Source organism: Geotrypetes seraphini, chromosome 8, assembly GCF_902459505.1.
Source record: "Geotrypetes seraphini chromosome 8, aGeoSer1.1, whole genome shotgun sequence".
In the NCBI taxonomy this organism is placed as follows: domain Eukaryota; kingdom Metazoa; phylum Chordata; class Amphibia; order Gymnophiona; family Dermophiidae; genus Geotrypetes; species Geotrypetes seraphini.
The window spans coordinates 181262456-181285621 of NC_047091.1; the positions used below are offsets into that span (position 1 = coordinate 181262456).

Below are 23166 nucleotides of genomic sequence, written 5' to 3' on the forward strand. Positions count from 1 at the left end.
TAGTCTTCAGTTCCTCAGCTTCCTTATTCATGCACTCCACCCGCTGGTGTAGTAAGGGGGGGAGGCGGTCCGCCATGGGCGCTGTCTTGTTGGGGGCACAGACACCTGTTCTCCTCTCCACCCTCCCCCCCCCCCACTACTTCCCCACATGCACGTCGCTTCCCTTCCCCCGTACCTCTGGCTGCTATCGCGCCAGCATCGTCTCTTCCTCTGACATCACTTCCTGGACCCGTGCCTAGGAAGTGACGTCAGAGGAAGAGCCGACACTGGCACAACAGCAGCTTAGGGGTTGCTGCTCACGCCAGGAACGTTGCAGAGGTATGGGGGAAGGGAAGCAGCACGTGCGTGGCAGGAGGGGGCAGGGAAGGAATGTGTGGAGGCAAGGGAGGGGCGCTACCACCGCCCCCGGACGCCTTTCACCCTCGCTAAGCCACTAACCCCACTACCAACTATTGCACTCCCACATACGTTCATTGCACAGAGTAATTATTATTATTTATAAAATTTCTTAACCGCTTATAACTAAGTGGTTTACAGCGTAAAACATTCACAATGATTTAAAGAACAACATATAACGATACTTTCAGTACATACATTTAACCCACTAAAAATAGCAAAGAACTACAGTAGGATTACATATCATCAATCGTTAATGACTCAAGAGCATTGTTCATAGTTCAGATTCCTCTTTAAACATCTCCCTTCCACTAAGCGTATTTATAAAGAACATTATTTCCTATTTTTGTCTTGATCCTTACTATATACAGGGCCAAGTATTGCAGGAACTATTGTGGTGGGACATGGAAAGTAAAAACCTTACTTTCTTTTCTTGTCCAAGCCACAGGATTAGCTCTTTCTTTATAATCCATTTATGGGAGGGGTTGGGACGCAGATGGGCAACATATGACTATTCCATACACATCCCGTCTCATCAGGTGGGTTTATAGAGAAAAGAGGTTTGAGGTGGAATCAAATCCATCTCTGATGAGCATCAAAATAGGGCTGCTCGTTAGTACACCACCCCCGTCCTAATTAGTAAATGTACCGAGCAGAGTGATGCTACCTGCTGGAAAGGATGTGGTGAAAGAGAAGGGAATGTCAAAGGGTCCAAAGGTTTTGGGAGCAAGTTTTTGATTATGTAAGCAGATTAATTCAGACACCACTTAAGCTGAATGCTGAAAGGGCATTTCTGGGAGTAAGAATAGAAGGTTTAACACTTTCTCAATCTAAACTTTTGGACCTGGCATTTATAGCTGGTAGATTGACATTAGCTCAGCAATGGCGTATGTTAAAGGTACCCACTCTGAGGGATGTGAGAGAACGTTTATGAATAGTTTGTGAAAAATATAGACTTTCAGCCCTTTAATCAATGGGCAAAATTTAATGACATATGGGAGACTTATATTGAGTTGGAAAAAGAAGCCTTATGAAGAAATCTCCTACCCCTAGGGTTTTGGAACCAGGTCTCCTGGGAGTGGGGGGGGTTGAGATAGGGCAGTGTTTTTTTAACCTTTTTACACCCGTGGACTGGCAGAAATAAAAGAATTACTCTGTAGACCGGCAAACTACTAGGACTAAAATTAAAAAACCCCATTTCTGCCCCATCTCCGCGAGCTCGGTCACCTCAATAACTATAGAAAAATAGACATATATAGTGCAAAATATAGACAGCAGATATAAATTCTCAAAACTGACACGTTTTGATCACTAAATTGAAAATAAAATCATTTTTCCTGCCTTTGCTGTCTGGTGATTTCATGAGTCTCTGGTTGCGTTTCCATCTGTGTATCCTTTCTTTCATTTCTTTCTTTCTGCACTCAGGCCTAAGTATTGTCCCTTTCTATTCCCTCCCTCTTTCCTTCCTATGTCCTTAGTGCCTCCTTCCCATGTCCTTAGTGCCCCTTCCTGTCTTTAGTGCCCCCAGTGCCTCCGTTCCATGTCCTTAGTGCCCCTTCCTGTCTTTAGTGCCCCCAGTGCCCCTTCCTGTCTTAGTGCCCCCAGTGCTTCCTTCCCATGTCTTTAGTGCCCCCAGTGCCTCCGTTCCATGTCCTTAGTGCCCCTTCCTGTCTTTAGTGCCCCCAGTGCACCCTTCCCATGACTTTAGTGCCCCCAGTGCATCCTTCCCATGTCTTTAGTGCCCCCAGTGCATCCTTCCCATGTCTTTAGTGCCCCCAGTGCATCCTTCCCATGTCTTTAGTGCCCCCGGTGCATCCTTCCCATGTCTTTAGTGCCCCCGGTGCATCCTTCCCATGTCTTTAGTGCCCCCGGTGCCCCCTTCCCATGTCTTTAGTGCCCCCGGTGCCTCCTTCCCATGTCCTTAGTGCCCCCGGTGCCTCCTTCCCATGTCCTTAGTGCCCCTTCCTGTCTTTAGTGCCCCCAGTGCCCCTTCCTGTCTTTAGTGCCCCCAGTGCCTCCATTCCATGTCCTTAGTGCCCCCAGTGCCCCTTCCTGTCTTTAGTGCCCCCAGTGCCTCCGTTCCATGTCCTTAGTGCCCCTTCCTGTCTTTAGTGCCCCCAGTGCACCCTTCCCATGACTTTAATGCCCCAGTGCATCCTTCCCATGTCTTTAGTGCCCCCGGTGCATCCTTCCCATGTCTTTAGTGCCCCCGGTGCCTCCTTCCCATGTCCTTAGTGCCCCTTCCTGTCTTTAGTGCCCCCAGTGCCTCCTTCCTATGTCCTTCTCACTGCCTTCCACACTTTGTCCCACCCCCACCCACAAAGTCAGCCTGCCTGCCTGTCTACCTCTCTCCCTGGCCAAAGCCAGCCTGCTTGCCTACCTACCTCCTTCCCTCCCTGCCGTGCAAAAAACCCCAAAAACCTCCCTCCTTCCTTTCCCCTGCTCTTACCCCCCTGCTGTTGCTAAAGCCGACAGGAAGTCTTTCCGATGTCAATTCTGACGTCGGAGAGGACGTTCTGGGCCAGCCAGGCAACGATTGGCTGGCCCAGAACGTCCTCTCCGATGTCAGAATTGACGTCGGAAAGAAGACTTCCTGTTGGCTTTAGCAACAGCAGGGGGGTAAGAGCGGTAAGAACAGGGGACCGGGGGAAAGGAAGGAGGGAGGCTTTTTTTTCTTTTTTGCGCGACAGGAAATGATCGCCTGTCCCATTGTCCCGAAGCTGTGTGTGGGGACAACGGGACAGGAGGTCTGAAAACGGTCACCTTAATCTTGCCGGTCCTGCGCGGACTGGCAGAAATTTCCTGCGGACAGACATCGGTCCGTGGACTGGCAGTTGAAGAATAGTGAGATAGGAGATGGGATTATTTTAATTGTAATATTAATAAGATGTAGTACTTGTGTTAGTTTACTAAGTTTATGAATTATTTTTAATGCTAATTGTGCATTTCACTGAGATTATTGTATTAAAATTATTAAATAAAGAATAAAAAAAACAAAATAGGGCTGCTATTAGACCAGAAGCTTAAAGGAGTGGTCTTATCACCATTTCAAAGCCAGGACCTCCTCTTTTCAACTTTACCATCTCAGATCCTCTCTTCCCCAACCCAACACCTTTAACCCCATGAAACCTGGCTCCTGTCCCTCTTCCCTTCCCTTAATCCTATGGTGGGGATTCAAGCAGAGAAAGAAAAAGGGGTCGGTTGATAACAATTACCACTTTTCCACATGACAAAGTCCTCCCTTTCCATAGCGATATTCCTGTTTTATTCTCTTTCCTGTCCTTCCCCAGCTTTTTACTTCATCTGGGATGTTATTGGTCCAGGGCACATCTTAAGTCGGTAGCAGATGATTTAGTTTGGGGTTGTTAAGTCCACACACACTTGAACTCTGCGATGATCCCATCCCTGCAAAGGTAGATCATTCCGGAACTTTCAGGTAGCCAATCTATTCCTGTGAGAATTCGTCTAGAGAGCCTCATTCAAATTTTTGCTCTGCCTCCCATCTCTAGGCTGTCCTCTCCACTCCCTAGTTGTCTTTCTACTTGCAAAATAGTAGGAGCCAGTCTCCTTCTGCTCGTGTTCATTTTTCCTTTCTTTTCGGGGGGGGGGGGTTTCTATCCATTTGTGAGGCTTTTGGTGCCTGTTTTCTGCCTCAGACATGCTGGGATTACCAGCTATCTTCCCTTTACGCAATAAGGACATGGATGGGGAATGTCGCTGCTACTGCAGTGAATCCAGGGAGTACTCCCTTTACTCCAAAACAATTAGTGCAAGTTGCATTCTGGTAGGTGACTTGTTTGTTTTCACCTGGTTATGTGTTTATAATAGGTTCATTTTTTCATTTTCAATTGTTATATATTTTTAAGGTATGAGCAGAACAGACATGTCTCTCGGGGAGTATCCTCGTACGCCTCCCTCTTATGTTTCCTCTATCGGACTGACCATCTGCTTTGATACGACCTGGGGAGTTGGAGGACAGCCTGGAGAGATGGGAGGCGGAGCAAAAAATTATGTTGAGGCTCTGTACAGGAATAGATTGGCTACCTGAAAGTTCAGGAATAATGTGCCTGCCTACTTAGAAGGAAGATTATCGAGGTAAGTACTTAATCTTCCCTTAGTTAACAGGATCACTGTATTGCCTGTGGGCTTGTGCTGGCTCTCATAGGTCCCTTTCTGATTTCACATTAAGTACTGCAACCTAAAGACCTGTATTCATCTTGTCCTTATCCTCTTTTCTCAGTAATATGGATAGGGTCATGTTTCTGTCGGACCCCGGGAGGAGGGATGGGGTATGTCTTTGTTAGTGCGATCCAGGATTGTCCTCCAGTGGAGGAGTAACCTAGTGGTTAAAACAGCTGCCTCAGCACCCTGAGGTTGTGAGTTCAATTCCCACTGCAGCTCCCTGTGACTACTTAACACTCCAGAAAAAGCAGTATATCAAGCCCCATCCCCTTCCCCTTTACACTCCTCCCCTATTTACTGATGTGGCATTCCAGCTTTGCATCTTTGAGCCCTGTTTTCAGAATCATTTTGATGACTGGCACCCGCTAGAAATGCTTTCAGCATGTTGGCCCTGGGAACAGAAAATATTTTTAAGTTGCTATAAATTGCCAAAAGATATCTGCTTAAGTGGAAGCAAAGTTTAGGAACATTCTAAGGCTTGGCAAAACATCATCCATCTAAATGGCTCTATTCAGTTGTTGGATGGATAATTTTTATCTGTTTAAGTGGTGCTACACAAATATCCAGGATAAAGTTAAAGCTGTCTTTATCAATTTTAACTTTCTGTAGATTTTCAGCAGTGCCATTTATCTCTCTCTCCTTCGGTGGTTACTTCTTTCTCTCTCAACAGCTTTGGCTTGGCACCAGCAGCTCCTCTCCAGATCCATGCCCCTCTCGCCCCTAACCAAACCGTGGAGGTTTCTCTCCCTCTCAGCACTGTGGGGTCTGTAATGAAAATGGATCCTCTCAACAACCTCCAGGTGAGTTTGGCAGCACCAGCAGAATTCTAAAGAGAAATCCTCTCCACCATCCGTTGCTGTCATCGGCTGAACCGAAGGGCTTACTTTGTATTTTATCCACAATATTGCATCTAACAACCATCTTTAGGACCCCTGAGGAAGACAATAGAGTTGAAACACAGCCCGTATTGGGTTGATACCCTTTTAAACTCTTCAAACTATGTGGCTACAGTATACTATACAGAGCACTACAAATGGTTGTGTGATTTAGTAAATCTGGCATCGCAAACAAATGCCTTGGTTGCACATCTCTTTATATTTTAGTTTTCTCTGTCTGTCATCTGCTGGGAAGGATGCACAATCCACTTGTCTGAGCTAGTCTAGCAGGATAAAGAAATCTTTTTTTCTAATTTCTTTATTCATTTTATAACTTACATCAAGTGTACAGTAAATATCAAACAATTATAGTACAACATCACTTGAAAATCTACAATATCATACAACAAGAAGATTTAACCCCCACCCCCCCTCCCAAATTCATATACAACTAAAATATACCACATGAAAATAATATCTTATGTCATTCATAAATATATTATTAGTGGAAAACCAAGAATCCCCCTCCCCACCCCAAATCCACATGAGTATTAAAATTGGGAAAAGTGTAAATTATTCATTATAATTATAATACTTTACTAATGGTCTCCACACATCCTTAAATTTATTATAGTAACCTTTTTGAACTGCCAACGCTCTTTCCATTTTATACACGTGACAAACTGAATTCCACCAGAAACAATAATTCAGTCTTTTACAATCCTTCCAATTTTATGTTATTTGTTGGATGGCAACTCCTGTCAATAAAGAAATCTTTAAAGTGGCGAGCTGGCCATTTTGAAGCGTCATCAATACACTAGAAAAGGGTACGAAGCCTATGATATTTTTTTTTTTTTGTTGACTTCTCATCTTATAACAGTAAGGCAAACTGTTGCAGCGTCATAATGAGATTAAAAAATACAACATGGGAAAAATTCCACAATGAATAAGAAAATGTTGAAAACGCAATTATTTGTCAATGCCTTCATAGGCATTACTAGAAAACTATAGAGTTATCAATAATAATAAAATGCTAGAGGCGCATGGACTCTTGAAAATTCGTGAGTGGTGCCTGCGCATGACTGTGCAGAAGACACCAGCGACTCCTCCCTCCCGCTCCTCTTCAAAGCGGCCTGCTGAGGTTCGCCAGCCGCTGTAGCGAACCTCGCAAGCCGCTCTCCACCTCCGTGCAGAAGAAGGAGTCGCCATGTCACCTCCCGCCCTCACTCGCCGCTGCCGCCACTGATCCTCCTCTTCAGAGCAGCCTGCGATCGTGGCCGGCCTTAAAGAACCTCGCAGGCCGCTCTCCAGCTTCAGTAGCACGCTCCCTCTGACGCACGGGATCGCGTCAGAGGGAACGTGCTACCAAGTTGGAGAGCAGCTTGCGAGGTTCGCTAAAGCCGGCCACCACGATCGCAGGCTGCTTTGGTGAAGAAGAGCAGGCCAGAAGACGCCTGGATGTTGGGAGGGTAAGAAGGGAATCAATACCGGGAGCCAGGGGGAAAGGGAAAGGGGGCTACTTTGGGGGGAGGGGGTGTGCTGGGGGTGACAGAAGGGGCCATGGAGAGATAGGGAGAGGGAAAGGGGGCTGCTTTGGGGGGAGGTGTGCTGGGGGCAGACAGCTTTGCTCGGGGGGGAGACAGAAGAGGGCCATGGAGAGACAGTTAGGGAGAGGGAAAGGGGCCTGCTTTGGGGGGGTGGTGTGTCCTGGGGGCAGCTTTGCTCAGGGGGGGGGGAGACAGAAGGATACAGACAGCGGCCAAGGAGAGAGAGAGATAAACAAACACAGACAGACAGACAGACACATCTATTCTAGCACCCGTTAATGTAACGGGCTTAAAGACTAGTTTCTAATAATTTAAAGCAATGAATAATGAAAAAATATGACCAATGAGGAGGCTGGCTGCATATACTCAAGCCTTACATGAAAGAGACTGAGGTCATTATATGAAAATATGGTAAATCATTTTAAACCATGAAAATATTTAAAGTGGAATAATAAGATTGAGGGCTCCTTTTATCAAGCTGCGGTAGGCGGTTAACGCGTGGAATACCACGCGTTCAACCGCCTGCTGCACTAGTCGCTAACGCCTCCGTTGACGAGGCGTTAGCTTTTTGGCGTGCCGCAGGGATTAGCGTGTGATGAAATGTTCAACGCACTAAGCCCCGTAGCGCACCTTGATAAAAGGAGCCCTGAGTGTTTTATTTAGTTATTCTCATTTTCTAAGTAAGGCGGACGTAAGAATGTAGCTCTTGATTCTGGACTGTGTGAATCGACAATTGCCATCCTCCCCTGCTTCTGTGCTAATGTAATCCTTTTCTTTCCATTGCCTTATCGACCTGCAACTAAGTATCTTACACTTGTTGATGGTGATGTAACTACTGTTCCCCATTATGGGTCTCTTAACTTGTAAACCACCTTGGACCTGTACTGGATAAGTGCTATACCGAAATCCAGATGAGATTGGATCTTTGAGAAATTGGCACCTAAAATTACATTTCAGTTTGGTACTGACTACTGCGTTCACCTTCTAATAATAATAATAACTTTATTTTTCTATATCGCCATAGTCAAACTGACTTCTAGGCGGTTCACATAGAAAGAAGGCTGGACAATCAGCGAATTACACAATGTAAGAAGAAGGAAGTTACATAATAATTAGGGAAGGAATACATGAGAGAAAGAAATTACATAATACATTGGGGTTATAAGGGGAAAGAATATCTGAGAGAGGTCATCTGATTAGGCAAGGAATTTGTCAAATAGAGCAGTTTTAATTGATTTTCGAAATGTGTTGTAGGTCTGTCTGGCTTTATTTATGTGGTTTCCCAGCCAGGATTGCTGTCTGTTTGCTTGGTCGGACTTCAATAAATAGATAATTTGGGGGAGAATAATTCAATATTTTTTTTTATAGATCTTTATTTTTCATTCAAAAACAATGCATTAAAATATACATATGCTTATAAACTTCAAAATTGCATTTACATCAATCATAGAAATACTTCAAAAACATTTTCCCCTCCCTCCCACCCCAAAACAAGAACAAAAACAAAATGCATTATTTCAGACATATAATGAAAATCATATTGAACTTATTGATCAATGATAACCTCATAATATAATACCCCTCTGCCCACCGAGCCACCCTCCCTGGATGTGTAAATCAAATAAGAAATCAGAATAATCCAGCTAAACATCGTTAACAAAATTTGTCAATGGACTCCATGTTAATTTAAATAATTTATTATTACACAACATTTCTGAATACATTTTCTCATATTTGTAGCATAAACAGAGTCCCACCAAAAGGAGAAATTAAGTCGATCCCAATTTTTCCAGTTTTTGGTGACCATTTCTATGGCTATCCCGAACATGATGGAAAATAATCTACTTTTATATTTGTCCAAAGGATGTTTGGGTGACAACAATGTACCACAAATAACCACCTCATAAGACAGCGGAATTGAAGATTCCAAAATCAAATTGATTTGTCCCCATATTGATTTCCAAAAGTTGAGTATCAAAGGACAAAAAAACCAACAAATGATCCAGTGTCCCTATGTCAAGATGACAGTGCCAGCATCTATTAGATTTGGAACTATCTAATTTCTGCAAATGAACTGGGGTCCAAAAAACTTTATGTAACAGAAAAAAACAAGTTTGTCTCATAGATGCTGACGCTGTACATCTCATCCTCCAAGTCCAAATCCGTGGCCATTGAGTATCAGAAATCTGCTGCCTTATCTCAATGTTCCAAATGTTTTTTAGACTAGTTTTAGGTTTCTTGTTCAAATATTCAGATATCAATAGTGCAATATTTTGAAATCAAGCTTCCCTAATAAAAATTAACAGTTGATAGCACAGAATTATATGCCTTTATAAAATAGGCACCCTATTATAAAATTATCTCTGTAGAAACATAGAAAATGGACGGCAGAAAAGGGCCATAGCCCATCTAGTCTGCCCATACTAAAGATCCCCTTCCCTAAATTTATTCTCCCAGATATCCTATATCTCATAGAGTCTGCCTATTCCGATGACTCTCCCCCCACTATTACCCTCTTAGAGATCCCACATGCGCATCCCATTTATTCTTAAAATCTGGCACGCTGCTGGCCTTGACCACCTGCACAGGAAGTCTATTCCAATGATCAACCACTCTTTCGGTGAAGAAATACTTCCTGAAGTCGCCATGAAATTTCCCGCCCCTGATTTTTAGCGGATGCCCCCTTGTGGCCGAGGGTCCTTTAAGAAAGAAAATATCATCTTCCTCCTCGATACGACCGGTGATATACTTAAATGTCTCAATCATGTCTCTCCTCTCCCTACGTTCCTCGAGAGAGTACAGCCGCAGTTTATTCAGCCTTTCTTCGTATGAGAGATCCTTGAGCCCTGAGACCATCCTGGTGGCCATACGCTGAACTGACTCGACCTTCAGTACATCTTTACGGTAGTGTAGCCTCCAGAATTGTACACAGTATTCCAGATGAGGTCTTACCATGGTTCTGTACAATGGCATAATGACCTTGGGCTTCCGGCTGACGAAACTTTTACGGATACATCCCAACATTTGTCTAGCCTTGGATGAAGCCTTCTCCACTTGATTGGCAGCTTTCAGGTCTTCACTAATAATTACTCCTAAATCGCGCTCTGCTGTGGTCCTTGCTAAGGTCTCACCATTTAGGGTGTAATTTCTGCTGCCAAGGTGCATGACCTTACATTTCTTAGCGTTAAGTTAAGTTGCCAAGTCGAGGACCAACATTCCAACAAGAATAAGTCTTGTGCCATACCGTCAGGCAAAGTGCTATTACCTACTATGTTACACAATTTGGCGTCATCTGCGAATAATGTTATTTTACCTTGAAGCCCCTGAGCCAGGTCTCCTACGAATATGTTGAAAAGGATCGGGCCCAACACTGAGCCCTGCGGCACTCCACTGGCTACTACCGATGTTTTGGAGAGGGTGCCATTAACCACCACCCTCTGAAGTCTACCACTTAGCCAGTCGTTGACCCATGCAGTTAGTGTTTCTCCTAATCCCAGTGATTTCATCTTGCTTAATAACCTACGGTGTGGAATGCTATCAAAAGCTTTACTGAAGTCCAAGTACACGATGTCTAAGGACTCTCCCAAATCCAGTTTTCTGGTGACCCAATAAAAGAAACTAATTAAATTGGATTGGCAGGACCTACTCTTGGTAATTCCGTGTTGGTGGGGATCCCGTAGATTCTCTTTGCTCAGAATCATATCTATTTCATGTTTAATTAGTGTCTCCATGAGTTTACTCACTATCAATGTAAGACTCACCGGTCTGTAATTTGCAGCTTCTGTCCTGCAACCCTTTGTGCAGTGGAATAACGTTGGCCGTTTTCCAGTCTAAGGGTACTCTTCCCGTACTTAGGGAGAGATTGAAGAGCACGGATAACGGTTCTGCTAGGACAACACACAACTCTTTGAGCAACCTGGGGTGTAGATTGTCTGGTCCTATGGCTTTGTTCACCTTGAGTCTTGATAATCCATGGTAGACATCGCTGGGTGTAAATTCAGTGATCTAGCCTGTTTGATTTGATTTTTTTTTTTTTTGCAAAATAAGTTTTTGGTATTTAATATACCAAAATACACCGGCTCGTAATGGCCGTAAATTGAACACGTCAACACCAAAAAGTCCAACAGGGCAGAGAACCCACAGACAATGAACAATCCACTGAAGATCACTGATGTAAGACCATAGCTTTTCAGTGATTTTGGTTACTCTGGCATGTTAGTTGGACCGAGTGACCCCTGAGGCAGGCGTTCCTCAGACACCGAAATACAGTGCTGTGTCAGGTCCACAGCTTCTGCTTGTGTCCTTTTCAGTGGAGTGTTCATTGTCTGTTCCCACTTCCTTTTGTGCCGTAAATTGAACACAGCAGATAATAAAATAAGGAAATACATCTGAACCATCACATAACATGTATAGAGTTCACAACTGTTTTATCTCAGTCTACCCCACCCCTATCCCATCTAAACCACCCCAGGCAAAGAAAGGCTCTTGGGTGCCTGGCACAAAACTAATAATATTAATAGCAGAAGAATCTCATATGGTCCCCCCAAAATCCTTTCAACTGCCAGTTTGATTTCTAGTATAAAAATGACCTGTTGTACAGGGGGAAGGAGGAGGTAGGAAGGTAAAACGATACATGTAGAATTGAATTTCCTTCGTGTCCATACTTGACTGCTCCAGACAAATGGGTTATGTCGATCTACCAGCGGAAGGAGACGGAAATGAAAAATAGTTCGTGATCCACCCCTTAAGGGTATTGTGCAGTCCTGAAATGCTCAGTCTATTCTCTGTTTCCTAGATGGCAGATGAACTGTGCAGCTCCTGCTGTGTGCTTCTCGACCAGCTCTTGACCCAGATTAAGCGGGGGGGGGGGGGGGGGGAGGGAGGAGAGGTGGCTCCTCTTGGAGGATTCTAGCTCCTTTATCTGTTTGTAACTGGCTACAGCTGAGTGTCATTTCTCTGTCTACCCAGATATCAGTACCCATATAGCTAGTAGCAAATGTATCTTTTTTAAAAAGTTAATTACCAGATTCTTGGGTACGATAATACGAGTTTTGACGTGCACCTGTAGGCTACTGATATTGACCTCTTAATCATTCTCTTTACTTTTTCAGCTGAAAAATATTTTTCTGCAGAGTTATTACCTCTTGCTATTCACAAGGGCTCATCTGTATTGTACTGGGTCTTGCCAGGCACTTGTGACCTGAACTGACCACTGTTGGAAGCAGGGCACTAGGTTTGATGGACCCAGGACAGCAGTTTTTATATTCTTACACTGACACTGCTTTTGGTCTCTCCCGATTTAACAGGTGGCAGTGAAGAACAACATTGATGTGTTCTATTTCAGCACCCTGTACCCTTTGCACATCTTTTTTGTGGAGGATGGAAAGATGGGTAAGTGCACAGAGAAGCTGCGGCTTAACAGCATACATCATCCCTATCAGGATTGGCATGGTGGTGGTTTCAGTCAGCATTTAAACATGGGTGACCTGAGGTTCTGGTCCCTTGTTGGACAGACAATGTGGACTGTGAGGGTATTTATTATGTGTTAGTACCATCTTCTTTTCATGTCTTACCACCATAATCCTAAGGTTTTCTGGAATTTATTTTAATTTAGCAATTTGTCTTTTATGTATGTTTGTTGTCCACTCAAAGCACTAGATGGGCAAACTATAGATATTTGAAATGACTAATGCATATAATAGAACCAACTTTTTAGGCTCAGTGAGGTCTCGCAGGAACCAGTAGGCTGTGGCTATACTTCTAAACTTGGTCAAGCTAGAAATAATTTGGTCAATATTCCAGCTAACAGTGGTCAGTGTTTTTTAAAATGCTAACCTCCATTCACTAATTTAGACCCAGATATTCAGATCTGGGCCCTATCCCAACGCTGGTGCCAAGTGTTCAAATCTTTGCTAGTCCCCAGAAGTCATGGTAGTGCCAATATATTGTCTCTGCCCAATGCCAGCATAGCTAACTCAGCAAAGTTGGGACCACTTTTTGTACAATCCTATATGCCCAGTTAGCTTTGCAAGCACCATCACTGAATATAACCAGTATCTATATAACACCCAGCTCATCTCCAACTCATCCCTGGACAGCCCTGGTACCATCCAGCAAGTGCTGTGGCAATCACACCAGATTTTCAGTTGCACTGTGCAATTAAAGGATGGCTCATTCACTGTGATTTCAGGGTTTTATTCTTTCTTGGTTCCCTTATCTCTCGCATCGCACCTTCTGGCAGTGGTGGAACTTTCTCCACTGCTATCCCAGGGCTCTTGGACTTCTTCTTTTCTCCATCTATACTCATTCCCTTGGTGCTCTGATCTCCTCCCATGGTTGTCAATACCACCTCTATATTGGCGACTCCCAGATCTACCTTTCCTCTGACAAACTCCCTAACCCCCTACTTGTCCTGTTTGTCTGCTTGATTAGATTGTAAGCTCTACTGAGAAGGGACTGCCTCTTGAATATTTAATGTAATAGTGCTGTAGAAATAAGTAATACTCATGATTTAACTGGGCAGAAGATTCCAATTCATTGTCTTAAGGTGGGCAGATTCAGTGGCGTTGAAAGAGGAGGGGGATGGACTGCTCAGGGCGCCATCTTGGGGTGCCAGAATCCTCCTCCTCTCCGCCCCCCCCTTCTCACTCTTCTCCCTGCCGTGTGTGCACTCCTTCCCACCCACTCCCCCCGGTGCCAACAACCACTAACTTGCTGCCTGCGTCGGCTTTGGCACTCTCTTTGACATCACTTCTGGGACCCATGCCAAGGAAGTGATGTCATAGGGAGAGCGCCAAAGTCAACGCAAGAAGTAAATTGGTGGCTGCTCGTGCCAAAGTTTAAAAGGTAAGGGGGTGGGGGAGGGGAGTGACACTGCCCCAGGTGCCGTGCCCCCTCACTATGCCACTGGACAGATTTGTAAAGCGACTGTAAATATGTAGATTGGATCTTGTGGTGTTTCAGTATTCAGGTTTTGTGAGAAATTTTTCACAGACTTCTCTCCCATTACCGTCCATAGATCGTCAGATGTTCCTAGCGACTTGGAAGGACATTCCAAATGAGAATGAAGCCCAGTTTCACATCAAAGATTGTCCTCTCAATTCAGGTAGGTCCAGGGGGAAAAGAACCCCCCTCCTCCGCCTTCCATTCAAGTGTAGAGGACTTGTTGATTAGAAGTTTCTTTTGCCATTCTGGGGTTAGAGCAAGGGTGTCAAAGTCCCTCCTCGAGGGCCGCAATCCAGTTGGGTTTTCAGGATTTCCCCAATGAATATGCATGAGATCTATTAGCATACAATGAAAGCAGTGCATGCAAATAGATCTCGTGCTTATTCATTGGGGAAATCCTGAAAACCCGACTGGATTACGGCCCTTGGGGAGGGACTTTGACACCCCTGGGTTAGAGGAAGAGAGAGTTACCTATCCCTGAAAATAAAGATTGTACCATGATGGGTTTGAGTTTGTAGGATCTTCATACAATCTGTGGATGTAATCTGATAAATCTTTGCTCTACTGGAAAATCCCTAACCTGCTGGGGGATTTTATTCCTAGATTACAGTAATTGAAAAGCATTTAATCTTATAGGCTCATTTTGCAGCCTCACAAATTAGCTTTATTTCATTTTACCTCTCCATTCCGTTGCTGGTATTCAGTACCCCCTGTGACCCTCTTCTGTTACTTATAGACCTTGGGCTGTGCTATTTCCCTGCATTGCTGTCTGTAAGATCTACAATTACTTTTTATTTTTTAAAGTACAATAATTCAGAGTCACCTGCGTATTCTCTGTGTGCGATACCTTCGTTACCAGCTTTGCTTGCTTTCTTCATTCATTCATTCAATTTTCTATACCGTTCTCCCAAGGGAGCTCAGAACGGTTATTCAGGTACTGAAGCATTTTTCCCTGTCTGTCCCGGTGGGCTCACAATCTATCTAATATACCTGGGACAATGGGGGGGATTAAGGGACTTGCGCAGGGTCACAAGGAGTAGCGTGGGATTTGAACCTACAACCTCAGGCTGTTGAGGCTGTAGCTTTAACCACTTGCACCACACAATCCCTGTACCTAGTTGCAGCTAGAGCATGAAACGTAAGTTGTGTGGGGGGGCACTGCTGCTGAGATGCTGTGAGGAGGGAGATTGCATAGCAGCAGTGACAGCCTCACCATCCCTCACTGTCACCAAGCTCCTGTCTTTAAATAGATAGCTTGAGAGTGGGCGATAGGGCAGAGAGAGGGCGAGATCACTACTTGATTACTTAATTAGTGCTTGTTAAATAAAAGAATAATGAGATGAATAAATTGGTAAGAAAGGTGTGAAACTTGTATAGAGCTCTTAAGTGGATTTCAGCTCTTTCAGTGCTGGGTAGCATAATTGTGTTTTATTGAGGCACATGATGTATGCAAAGTAGGAAGCACGTGTGAATATATTAATTTTGCTGCAGCTCCTTCTTTACTGCAGGATGACTTTTAGAAGAAAGAAATACGAAGGTTACAAATTATACAAAACACTGCAATAAAAATTATTACCAACTCAAAAAAATATGATCATGTCACCCCTCTTCTGTGAGACGTACATTGGCTACCAATTTCACTTAGAATAACATACAAAATTGCGCTGCTTACATTTAAAATTCAGAAAACTAATACCCCATTCTTTAGCACTCTCCAGACCAGTAGAGGTTAACTTTACGAATGGGTATATATCTAATCATGACCAGCAGGTGGAGACTGAAAACAAAACTTTGGGACAGTATATCCTAGCCCCTCCTCTCTATTTCCCTCAGTCTTCTTTCAGTCTCCAGCAGGTGTTGAGTGATCTGTACCCATCTCCCTTGGTAGGGCTGTTGGAATTTGTTTAGGGGGTTTATTGTCCCTGTTTTTAGCCGGACGGAGCTTGGGCGGACTCTGTTTGGGGGTTCGTCCGACCTCGGGGGTGTTAAACCCGGCGGGTCACGAGCGGGGTCCCTCCCCCCACTTCCTCCACCTCCCCACATTTTTTTAGAGGAGCCTCAGCAGTAAGCCTTGCCCCCTAAGTCAAGCAAGGCATATTGCTTCGAGAGCCTGTGGAGTCTGTTCTGTAAAAAAAAAAAAAAAAATCCTGAGGTAGTGCTGGTCTGAAGGGTTGTTTCCCTTTAAGAAAACTGTATTTTACTGTATTTTTTCATGTAACCAGCACTTTTTTATAGCTAGGTCGCGTATGGAGCAATTGTGCCCTTCTCCGGGGGAGTAGGACACAATTTTAGTCCAGCCGCGAGGCACTCGCGGCCGGCCTGAACTCGGCGGTTTGGGTCGGTGAGGTGGTGGAGCTCCGTCGGCAGCGGCTGCAGGCGCCCAGAGCTCCCCGCCGATGGTGCCTCGCGAGTCGGCTTGGAGCAGTGGGGAAGCCCGGTCTTCCACAACCGCCCACGGAGGGATTCCCCGAAGGATTCCCTCTCAGCTGATTTTTTGACAGCTGATGCAGGCTTGCCTGCTTTAGCGGCTGAGACTATTCAGGTTTCTCAGCCGCTTCAGGCTATGGAGGGAGCTTTTTTGGCGGGAAAACCGCCATCTTCTCTGTCTGGCCCCTCCATTTTGTCTTCCACCTCAGGTGACCTTCCCCCTGTTTTGACTATGCAGGGGCAAGGTTCTGCTGGGTCCCCTGCTGTGGCAGGGAGTCCCTTGGGACCCTCGGGGGGTTTTTCTCCTGAATTTTTCTTTTCTTTATGCAGAGCCTATTTTCAGACGGCTGGGGGTCCCGGTTGCGCCCAGGGGGTTTCGGGGGGTGGGTTTTCCTCCGCGCTCCCTGCGGCTTTGCCTCTTTCGTCTGGCGTGACGTCCCCTCCGCCGCCTCCCTTGTCCAAGCGTCCGCGGGTGTCGTGGGACGAGAATTTGTGGTCGGAGGAACGGGTCGGTCTGGAGGAGGACCTGGACCCTTCTGAGGAGTTCCAGGACTCTCTGGAGGGGACGGAAGCTGGCGGCGGGTTGTCGGATTTCCCGTTCTCCAGTGACGAGGCGTCCGTGGTGCGCCTTTTTCAGAAAGATGAGCTGCCTGACCTTATTCAGCAGGTTTCTTCGGTTTTGCGTTTTGAGGACGCGCCGCCGGAGACTCCGCGTGTGGGGGACCCCCTGTTACGGGGGATCCGTTCCTTTTCCCGCATCTTTTCCTATGCATCAGGATATTCGGGATATTATTCTGGAGCAGTGGAAAACGCCGGAGACGCCGTTTCGGCTGGCGCGCAGCATGGCTCGCCTGTATCCCATTCCGGAAGGGGATCGGGCTACGTTAGCTTCGCCAGTCGTGGATGCGGTGGTCTCGGCAATTTCCAAGCGGCATACCGTGCCTGTTGAGGGCGGTTCTGCCTTGCGGGACTCTGAGGAGCGCAAATTGGAGAGCATCCTTAAGCAAAATTTTCAGGTCTCTGCCTTTGGGGTCCAGGCGGCTATTTGTGGGGGACTGGTCGCTCGCGCCGTGTTTCGGTGGGCGGAGCGGGTCTTGGATCGAGAGTCTGACGACTGGTCTCTGGTGGATCAGGAGGTAGCGAAGATTGAGATGGCGGCCTCATTCCTCTCAGATGCTCTATATGACTTGGTGCGGATCTCGGCTAAGTCTATGGCTTTTGGCGTGGCCGCAAGGCGTGTGTTGTGGCTGCGCGCTTGGGCGGCGGATGCTGCGTCCAAAGCTAAGCTTACTAAATTTCCCTTTCGGGGGTCGTTTTTGTTTGGAGAGGACTTGGATAAGTTGATTCAGACTTTGTCGGACTCGAAAGTTCCCCGTCTGCCGGAGGACCGTGCCTGTCCGGCGTCTCGGGGGGGTGCGGCCCGGGGGCGTTTGCGGGATTTGCGCAAGTATCGCCCTGGGCGTGGGGCTGCTTCTTTCCAGTCTCCGGGATTTTCCCGGGGTCGGTTCTTCCAGCGCATGCAGCCCTTTCGGGGGGCCCGTCGGGGGGCAGGGAATCCCTCCGCCGGTTCCCCCGCTTCCCGTCCTGCACAATGACGCCTTGCCGGCGCCCCCTTTGGTTCCGGTGGTGGCCCGGCTGCGCGAATTTTTTCCCCAAATGGGCCGAGATCACGTCCGATCAGTGGGTCCTGGAGGTGGTGCGGGACGGTTATGCCCTGGAGTTCGCCCGCTCTCTGCCGGATTTTTTCCTCGCTTCTCCATGTCAGACTCCGGGGAAGACGCAAGCTTTTCGCCAGACCCTTCAGCGCTTGCTAGATCTCAGGGCAGTTGTTCCGGTGCCCCCTCCGGAGTGGGGCACGGGCAGGTACTCCATTTACTTTGTGGTGCCCAAGAAGGAGGGGACCTTTCGGCCCATCCTCGATTTGAAAGGGGTCAACAGGGCTCTCAAGATTCCCTCTTTCCGTATGGAAACTCTGCGGTCGGTCATTCTGGCGGTTCAGCCGGGGGAGTTTCTCACTTCTCTCGATCTGACGGAGGCCTACTTGCATGTTCCCATTCGGGCCTCTCATCAGCGTTTCCTGCGCTTTGCGATCTTGGGTCGGCACTTTCAGTTCTGTGCGCTTCCCTTTGGGCTGGCCACGGCTCCTCGGACGTTCACCAAGGTGATGGTGGTCGTCGCGGCAGCCTTGCGGTCGGAGGGCATCCTGGTACACCCCTACCTGGACGACTGGTTAATTCGGGCAAAGTCGTTGCAGGAAAGCTCCCGGGTTACTGCTCGGGTGGTGGAGTTTCTCCGGTCGCTGGGCTGGGTGGTCAACCTTTCCAAGAGTCGGTTGGTCCCGGCTCAGCGTCTGGAGTACCTAGGGGTGCTGTTCGACACCTCCTTTGGGGAGGGTCTTCCTCCCAGAGGGCCGGGTGAGCAAATTGCAATCTCAGATTCGCCTGCTTTTGGCGTCCCGGTGTCCTCGGGCGCGAGATTTCCTCCAGGTCTTGGGGTCGATGGCGGCGTCCCTGGACGTGGTGAGGTGGGCGCGGGCCCACATGCGTCCTCTCCAGTATGCTCTGCTCCGGAGGTGGGCTCCCCAGAGGCACGGGATGGATGTTCCGGTCCCCCTGCGAGGCTTGGCGCGCTGCAGTCTGCGTTGGTGGCTCCAGACCCCTCACCTAGTTCAGGGGGTGGGTCTGGATCTCCCGCAGTGGACGGTGCTCCTGACGGATGCGAGTCTCCTGGGTTGGGGGGCTCAGTGTTTGGGTCACTCAGCTCAGGGCACCTGGTCCGCGGAGGAGGCCGCCTGGTCGATCAACGTGTTGGAGACCAGAACGGTCCGTCTGGCGCTGTTGGTTTTCCACTCCCTGTTGCTGGGCAAGTCGGTCAGAGTGCTGTCGGACAATGCCACGGCGGTGGCTTAGGTCAATCGTCAGGGGGGCACCAAGAGCACTCAGGTGGCGCAGGAGGCGGCTCTGCTCATGGTTTGGGCGGAATCCCATCTGCTGGACCTCTCGGCCTCTCATATAGCCGGAGTAGAAAATGTTCAGGCAGACTTCCTCAGTCGTCACTTTCTAGATCCAGGAGAGTGGTGTCTCGGCGCCGAGGCGTTTCAGTTGATAGTGCAGGCTTGGGGGCAGCCCCTGATGGACCTGATGGCCACGGGTGGCAACGCCAAAGTGCCCCGCTTCTTCAGTCGTCGCAGGGACGTTCTGGCCGAGGGTCTGGATGCTCTGGTCCAGCAGTGGCCAACGGAGGGGCTGTTGTATGTGTTCCCTCCTTGGCCGCTGGTGGGCAGAGTGCTTCTTCGCATTGTTCACCATCCGGGTTTGGTGGTGCTGGTGGCGCCGGATTGGCCTCGCCGTCCGTGGTATGCGGATCTGGTGAGGCACCTGGTAGCGGATCCTCTTCCTCTGCCTCTCTCGGACGACCTTCTGATGCAGGGTCCCATTCCCATGTTCGACCCGTCTCCCTTCTGTCTTACGGCGTGGCTCTTGAAAGGGGTCGCCTTAGCAAGAAGGGATATTCAGACAAGGTGATCTCTACACTGTTGGGGTCCCGGAGGCTTTCTACCTCTCGGGCTTATGTGCGGGTTTGGCGTCTCTTTGAGGAATGGTGTCGGGCGCGGGGAGTGACCTCTTTTCGCGCTTATCTGCCTAACATTCTGGAGTTCTTGCAGGATGGCCTGGATAGAGGCCTGGCTTGGTCTTCTCTCCGGGTTCATATTGCGGCCCTGTCGGCCTTTCGAGGGTTGGTGTCAGGTCAGCATTTATCGGCTCTTCCTGATGTGATTCGGTTTTTGCGGGCGGCCAAGTTGCTTAGGCCTCCCCTACGGCCCTCGGTTCCCTCTTGGGATCTTAATCTGGTTCTCTCTGTTTTGGTGCGTCCGCCTTTCGAGCCCTTGGACGACTGTTCTTTGAAGGACCTTACTTTGAAGGCGGTCTTTTTGGTGGCCATTACTTCTGCTAGGCGTGTTTCTGAGCTGCAGGCTTTCTCTTGTAGGGCTCCCTTCTTGGAGTTTTCTAGGGAGCGGGTCGTCTTGCGGCCTGTTCCTTCCTTTCTGCCGATGGTTGTTTCTCCTTTTCATGTCAATCAATCGGTGGTTCTCCCGGTCTTGGGTGGTCGGGAGGGCTCTTCTGAGCAACGGCAGCTGCGCAAGTTGGATGTCGGTCGGGTCCTTCGCTCTTATGTGCAGCGGACCCAGGAATTCCGGAAGTCCGATCATCTCTTTGTCCTCCTGGCGGGTCCTCGTCGGGGAGCGGGCGCTTCTAAGGCTACTATTGCGCGCTGGATCAAGGAGACGATTGCTTCCGCTTATCTTCTGAAACAGCAGCCTGTTCCGGAGTTTCTCAAGGCTCATTCCACTCGGGGTCAGGCGGCTTCTTGGGCTGAGTCGTCGCTCGTGCCTCCAGTGGATATTTGTAAGGCTGCGGTTTGGTCCTCCTTGCATTCCTTTGTTCGTCATTATCGGGTTGATGTGCAGGCGCGTCGGGACGCGGTGTTCGGTGAGCGTGTACTGGTATCGGCCCTTCGGGGGTCCCGCCCGTGAGAGGGACTGCTTTGGTACGTCCCATTCGTAAAGTTAACCTCTACTGGTCTGGAGAGTGCTAAAGAAGGAGAAATTAGGTTCTTACCTGCTAATTTACTTTCTTTTAGCTTCTCCAGAACAGTAGAGGTCCCCACCCTGTCTGTTGTTGTTGGGGCTGTTGCGCGGGCAGTTTTTGGTTTTTGCTGCGGGTTCTAGTATTTTTCTAGGGCCGGGGAGAATTGAAGAACAGCGGCTGTGGCTCGGCTGGCTTAGCTGGCGAGCTGTGGGGACATTCTTCCTTCGGGAATTTCTCCTCTGCATTTTCCAACAGCATTTTGGGTATGTTAGTTGTTACTCCTTTCGGAGTATTGTTTTTTCTCTCTGTTGTTTTCCAGTTCTTGGTTCTGCTTGGCTATTCGGCAGACTGAGGGAAATAGAGAGGAGGGGCTAGGATATACTGTCCCAAAGTTTTGTTTTCAGTCTCCACCTGCTGGTCATGATTAGATATATACCCATTCGTAAAGTTAACCTCTACTGGTCTGGAGAAGCTAAAAGAAAGTAAATTAGCAGGTAAGAACCTAATTTCTCCTTTATGCAGATGTAGAGTTTACTTCATTCCTTTTTCCAAACTTGAGCTCAAGATGATTTAGAATTCAGATAATGTTTATTTCCATGCTAAGTGGAAATAAACATTATCTTTATTGTGCCTGAGGCAAAGGAAGGTGTGACTTGTCCAGGGTCGCAAAGAAGCTTGGTGGGAGAAGTAGGATTTTAACCCTATCATCCTTTGATTCTCAGCTTGTAGATGTTTGTTTATTAAAAACTTTACATACCACCTATATAACCAAAAAAGGATCCAAGCGGTTTACAATATATAATTCAAAACAATTTTAAAAAGAACTCCATTCAAAACTAGAAAAGAAGAAAAGTTGATTTTTGGTTTTTTCAAATTACATAATATTCCATAACACTCAAATATCAATAATAAAAATTAACTAATTAATACAAACTAAAATAAATACAGGTTGCAGTCCCAAACTTGTTTCTTTAATTTACAGCCTTAAAAAGTAGGTGGTGCCAGAGTCAGGGAAATAAGGCAGATGCAAGTGCTGGAAATCAGGGCTGAGAGCAAAAAAACTAGCAGATCCTAAGTTTGATAATTTTTGGCCCAGAGACACTGAGGGGCTCATGCAGTAGAGCCACTGACCATATGATTTCTATCACAAGCTTTCTGCTAAACGTTGGCCACGGTATGCAGTATTCAGTGAGCATACAAATTACTGCCGTATTAAAATTGCAGTAGTAATCTGTAGCTCATTGAAAAATTCATCCTACCCGTCAGTGCATGAGTGGTAGTTTGGCTCTTGCACTGACAGGTAGGGTAGCATTTGTGTGTGGGCTGGAGGACAAAACAACCCAACCTGATTTGTCCCCCACCACAACTACTAAAAAATAAAACTTTCTTGGTGTTTTGTGGCCCCCCTCCTCCCCTTCCTGAATTAAACAAAAATAGTCCCTGGTGTCTAGTGGAGACCCCCCTTCCCTTCATAGAGGCCCTCCCCCTCCCGATCCCCTACCTCAAAAGAGGCAAGAGTGATACCTACTTGCTCCTGCCTCTGCACAGGGAATCCTGGGATGCACAAGACTGTGCCAATCAGCCGTGTAAGGTGCTTTCATTTTGAAGAGGGTGGTGCTAGAATCGTTCCTGCCTCTTTTGAGGTACAAGGGGTCTAGATGGCCTTGGTGAGGAGCCAAGGATTGATGGGTGGGTCTCTACTAGACACTATGGGCTATCTTTGTGTAATTCAGGGAGGGGTGCCACGACATTAGGGATGTATGATGCTGGGGGAAGTCTGCCAGGGCTCTTTGCTTATGTTGGGGGGGGGGTGAATCCTGTGCTAATGCATCACATGGAGCTCATTAGTATTCTAATTTATTTATATAATAATAATAATTTTATTCTTATATACTGCCAAAGCCATAGAAGTTTGAGGCGGTTTACAGCAAGAAGCGCTGGACAATCAGCGAAGAGGTTACAATCAAAGTCAGCAATACAATCTTACTATGAGAGCTGTGTAGTTCATTAGGGATACTGGTTGAGTAAGCAGAGCTGAGAAGATTCTTAGTTAACAAATCGATTGAACAAGCTCGTTTTTACCTGTTTTCCAAAATTGAAATAGGATGATGAGAGCGCAAAAACGTTACTAAGCCAGTGTTCCATTTGCCTGCCTGGAAGGCAAGAGTTCTGAAGAAGAATCTTTTGTAGTGGCAGGCCTTTATT

At 47.2% G+C, this 23166-nt stretch overlaps 1 protein-coding gene across 1 annotated transcript in view; it reads left to right on the forward strand.

The window, feature by feature from the left end:
* AP1B1 (adaptor related protein complex 1 subunit beta 1) overlaps window positions 1-23166 on the forward strand; it is a 141313-nt gene that overhangs the window by 82026 nt on the left and 36121 nt on the right. The window contains exons 18-20 of the mRNA XM_033956012.1: window positions 5249-5378; window positions 12307-12391; window positions 14019-14105. Coding sequence (XP_033811903.1) covers window positions 5249-5378; window positions 12307-12391; window positions 14019-14105 — 302 coding nt within the window. The remainder of the gene's footprint in view (window positions 1-5248; window positions 5379-12306; window positions 12392-14018; window positions 14106-23166) is intronic.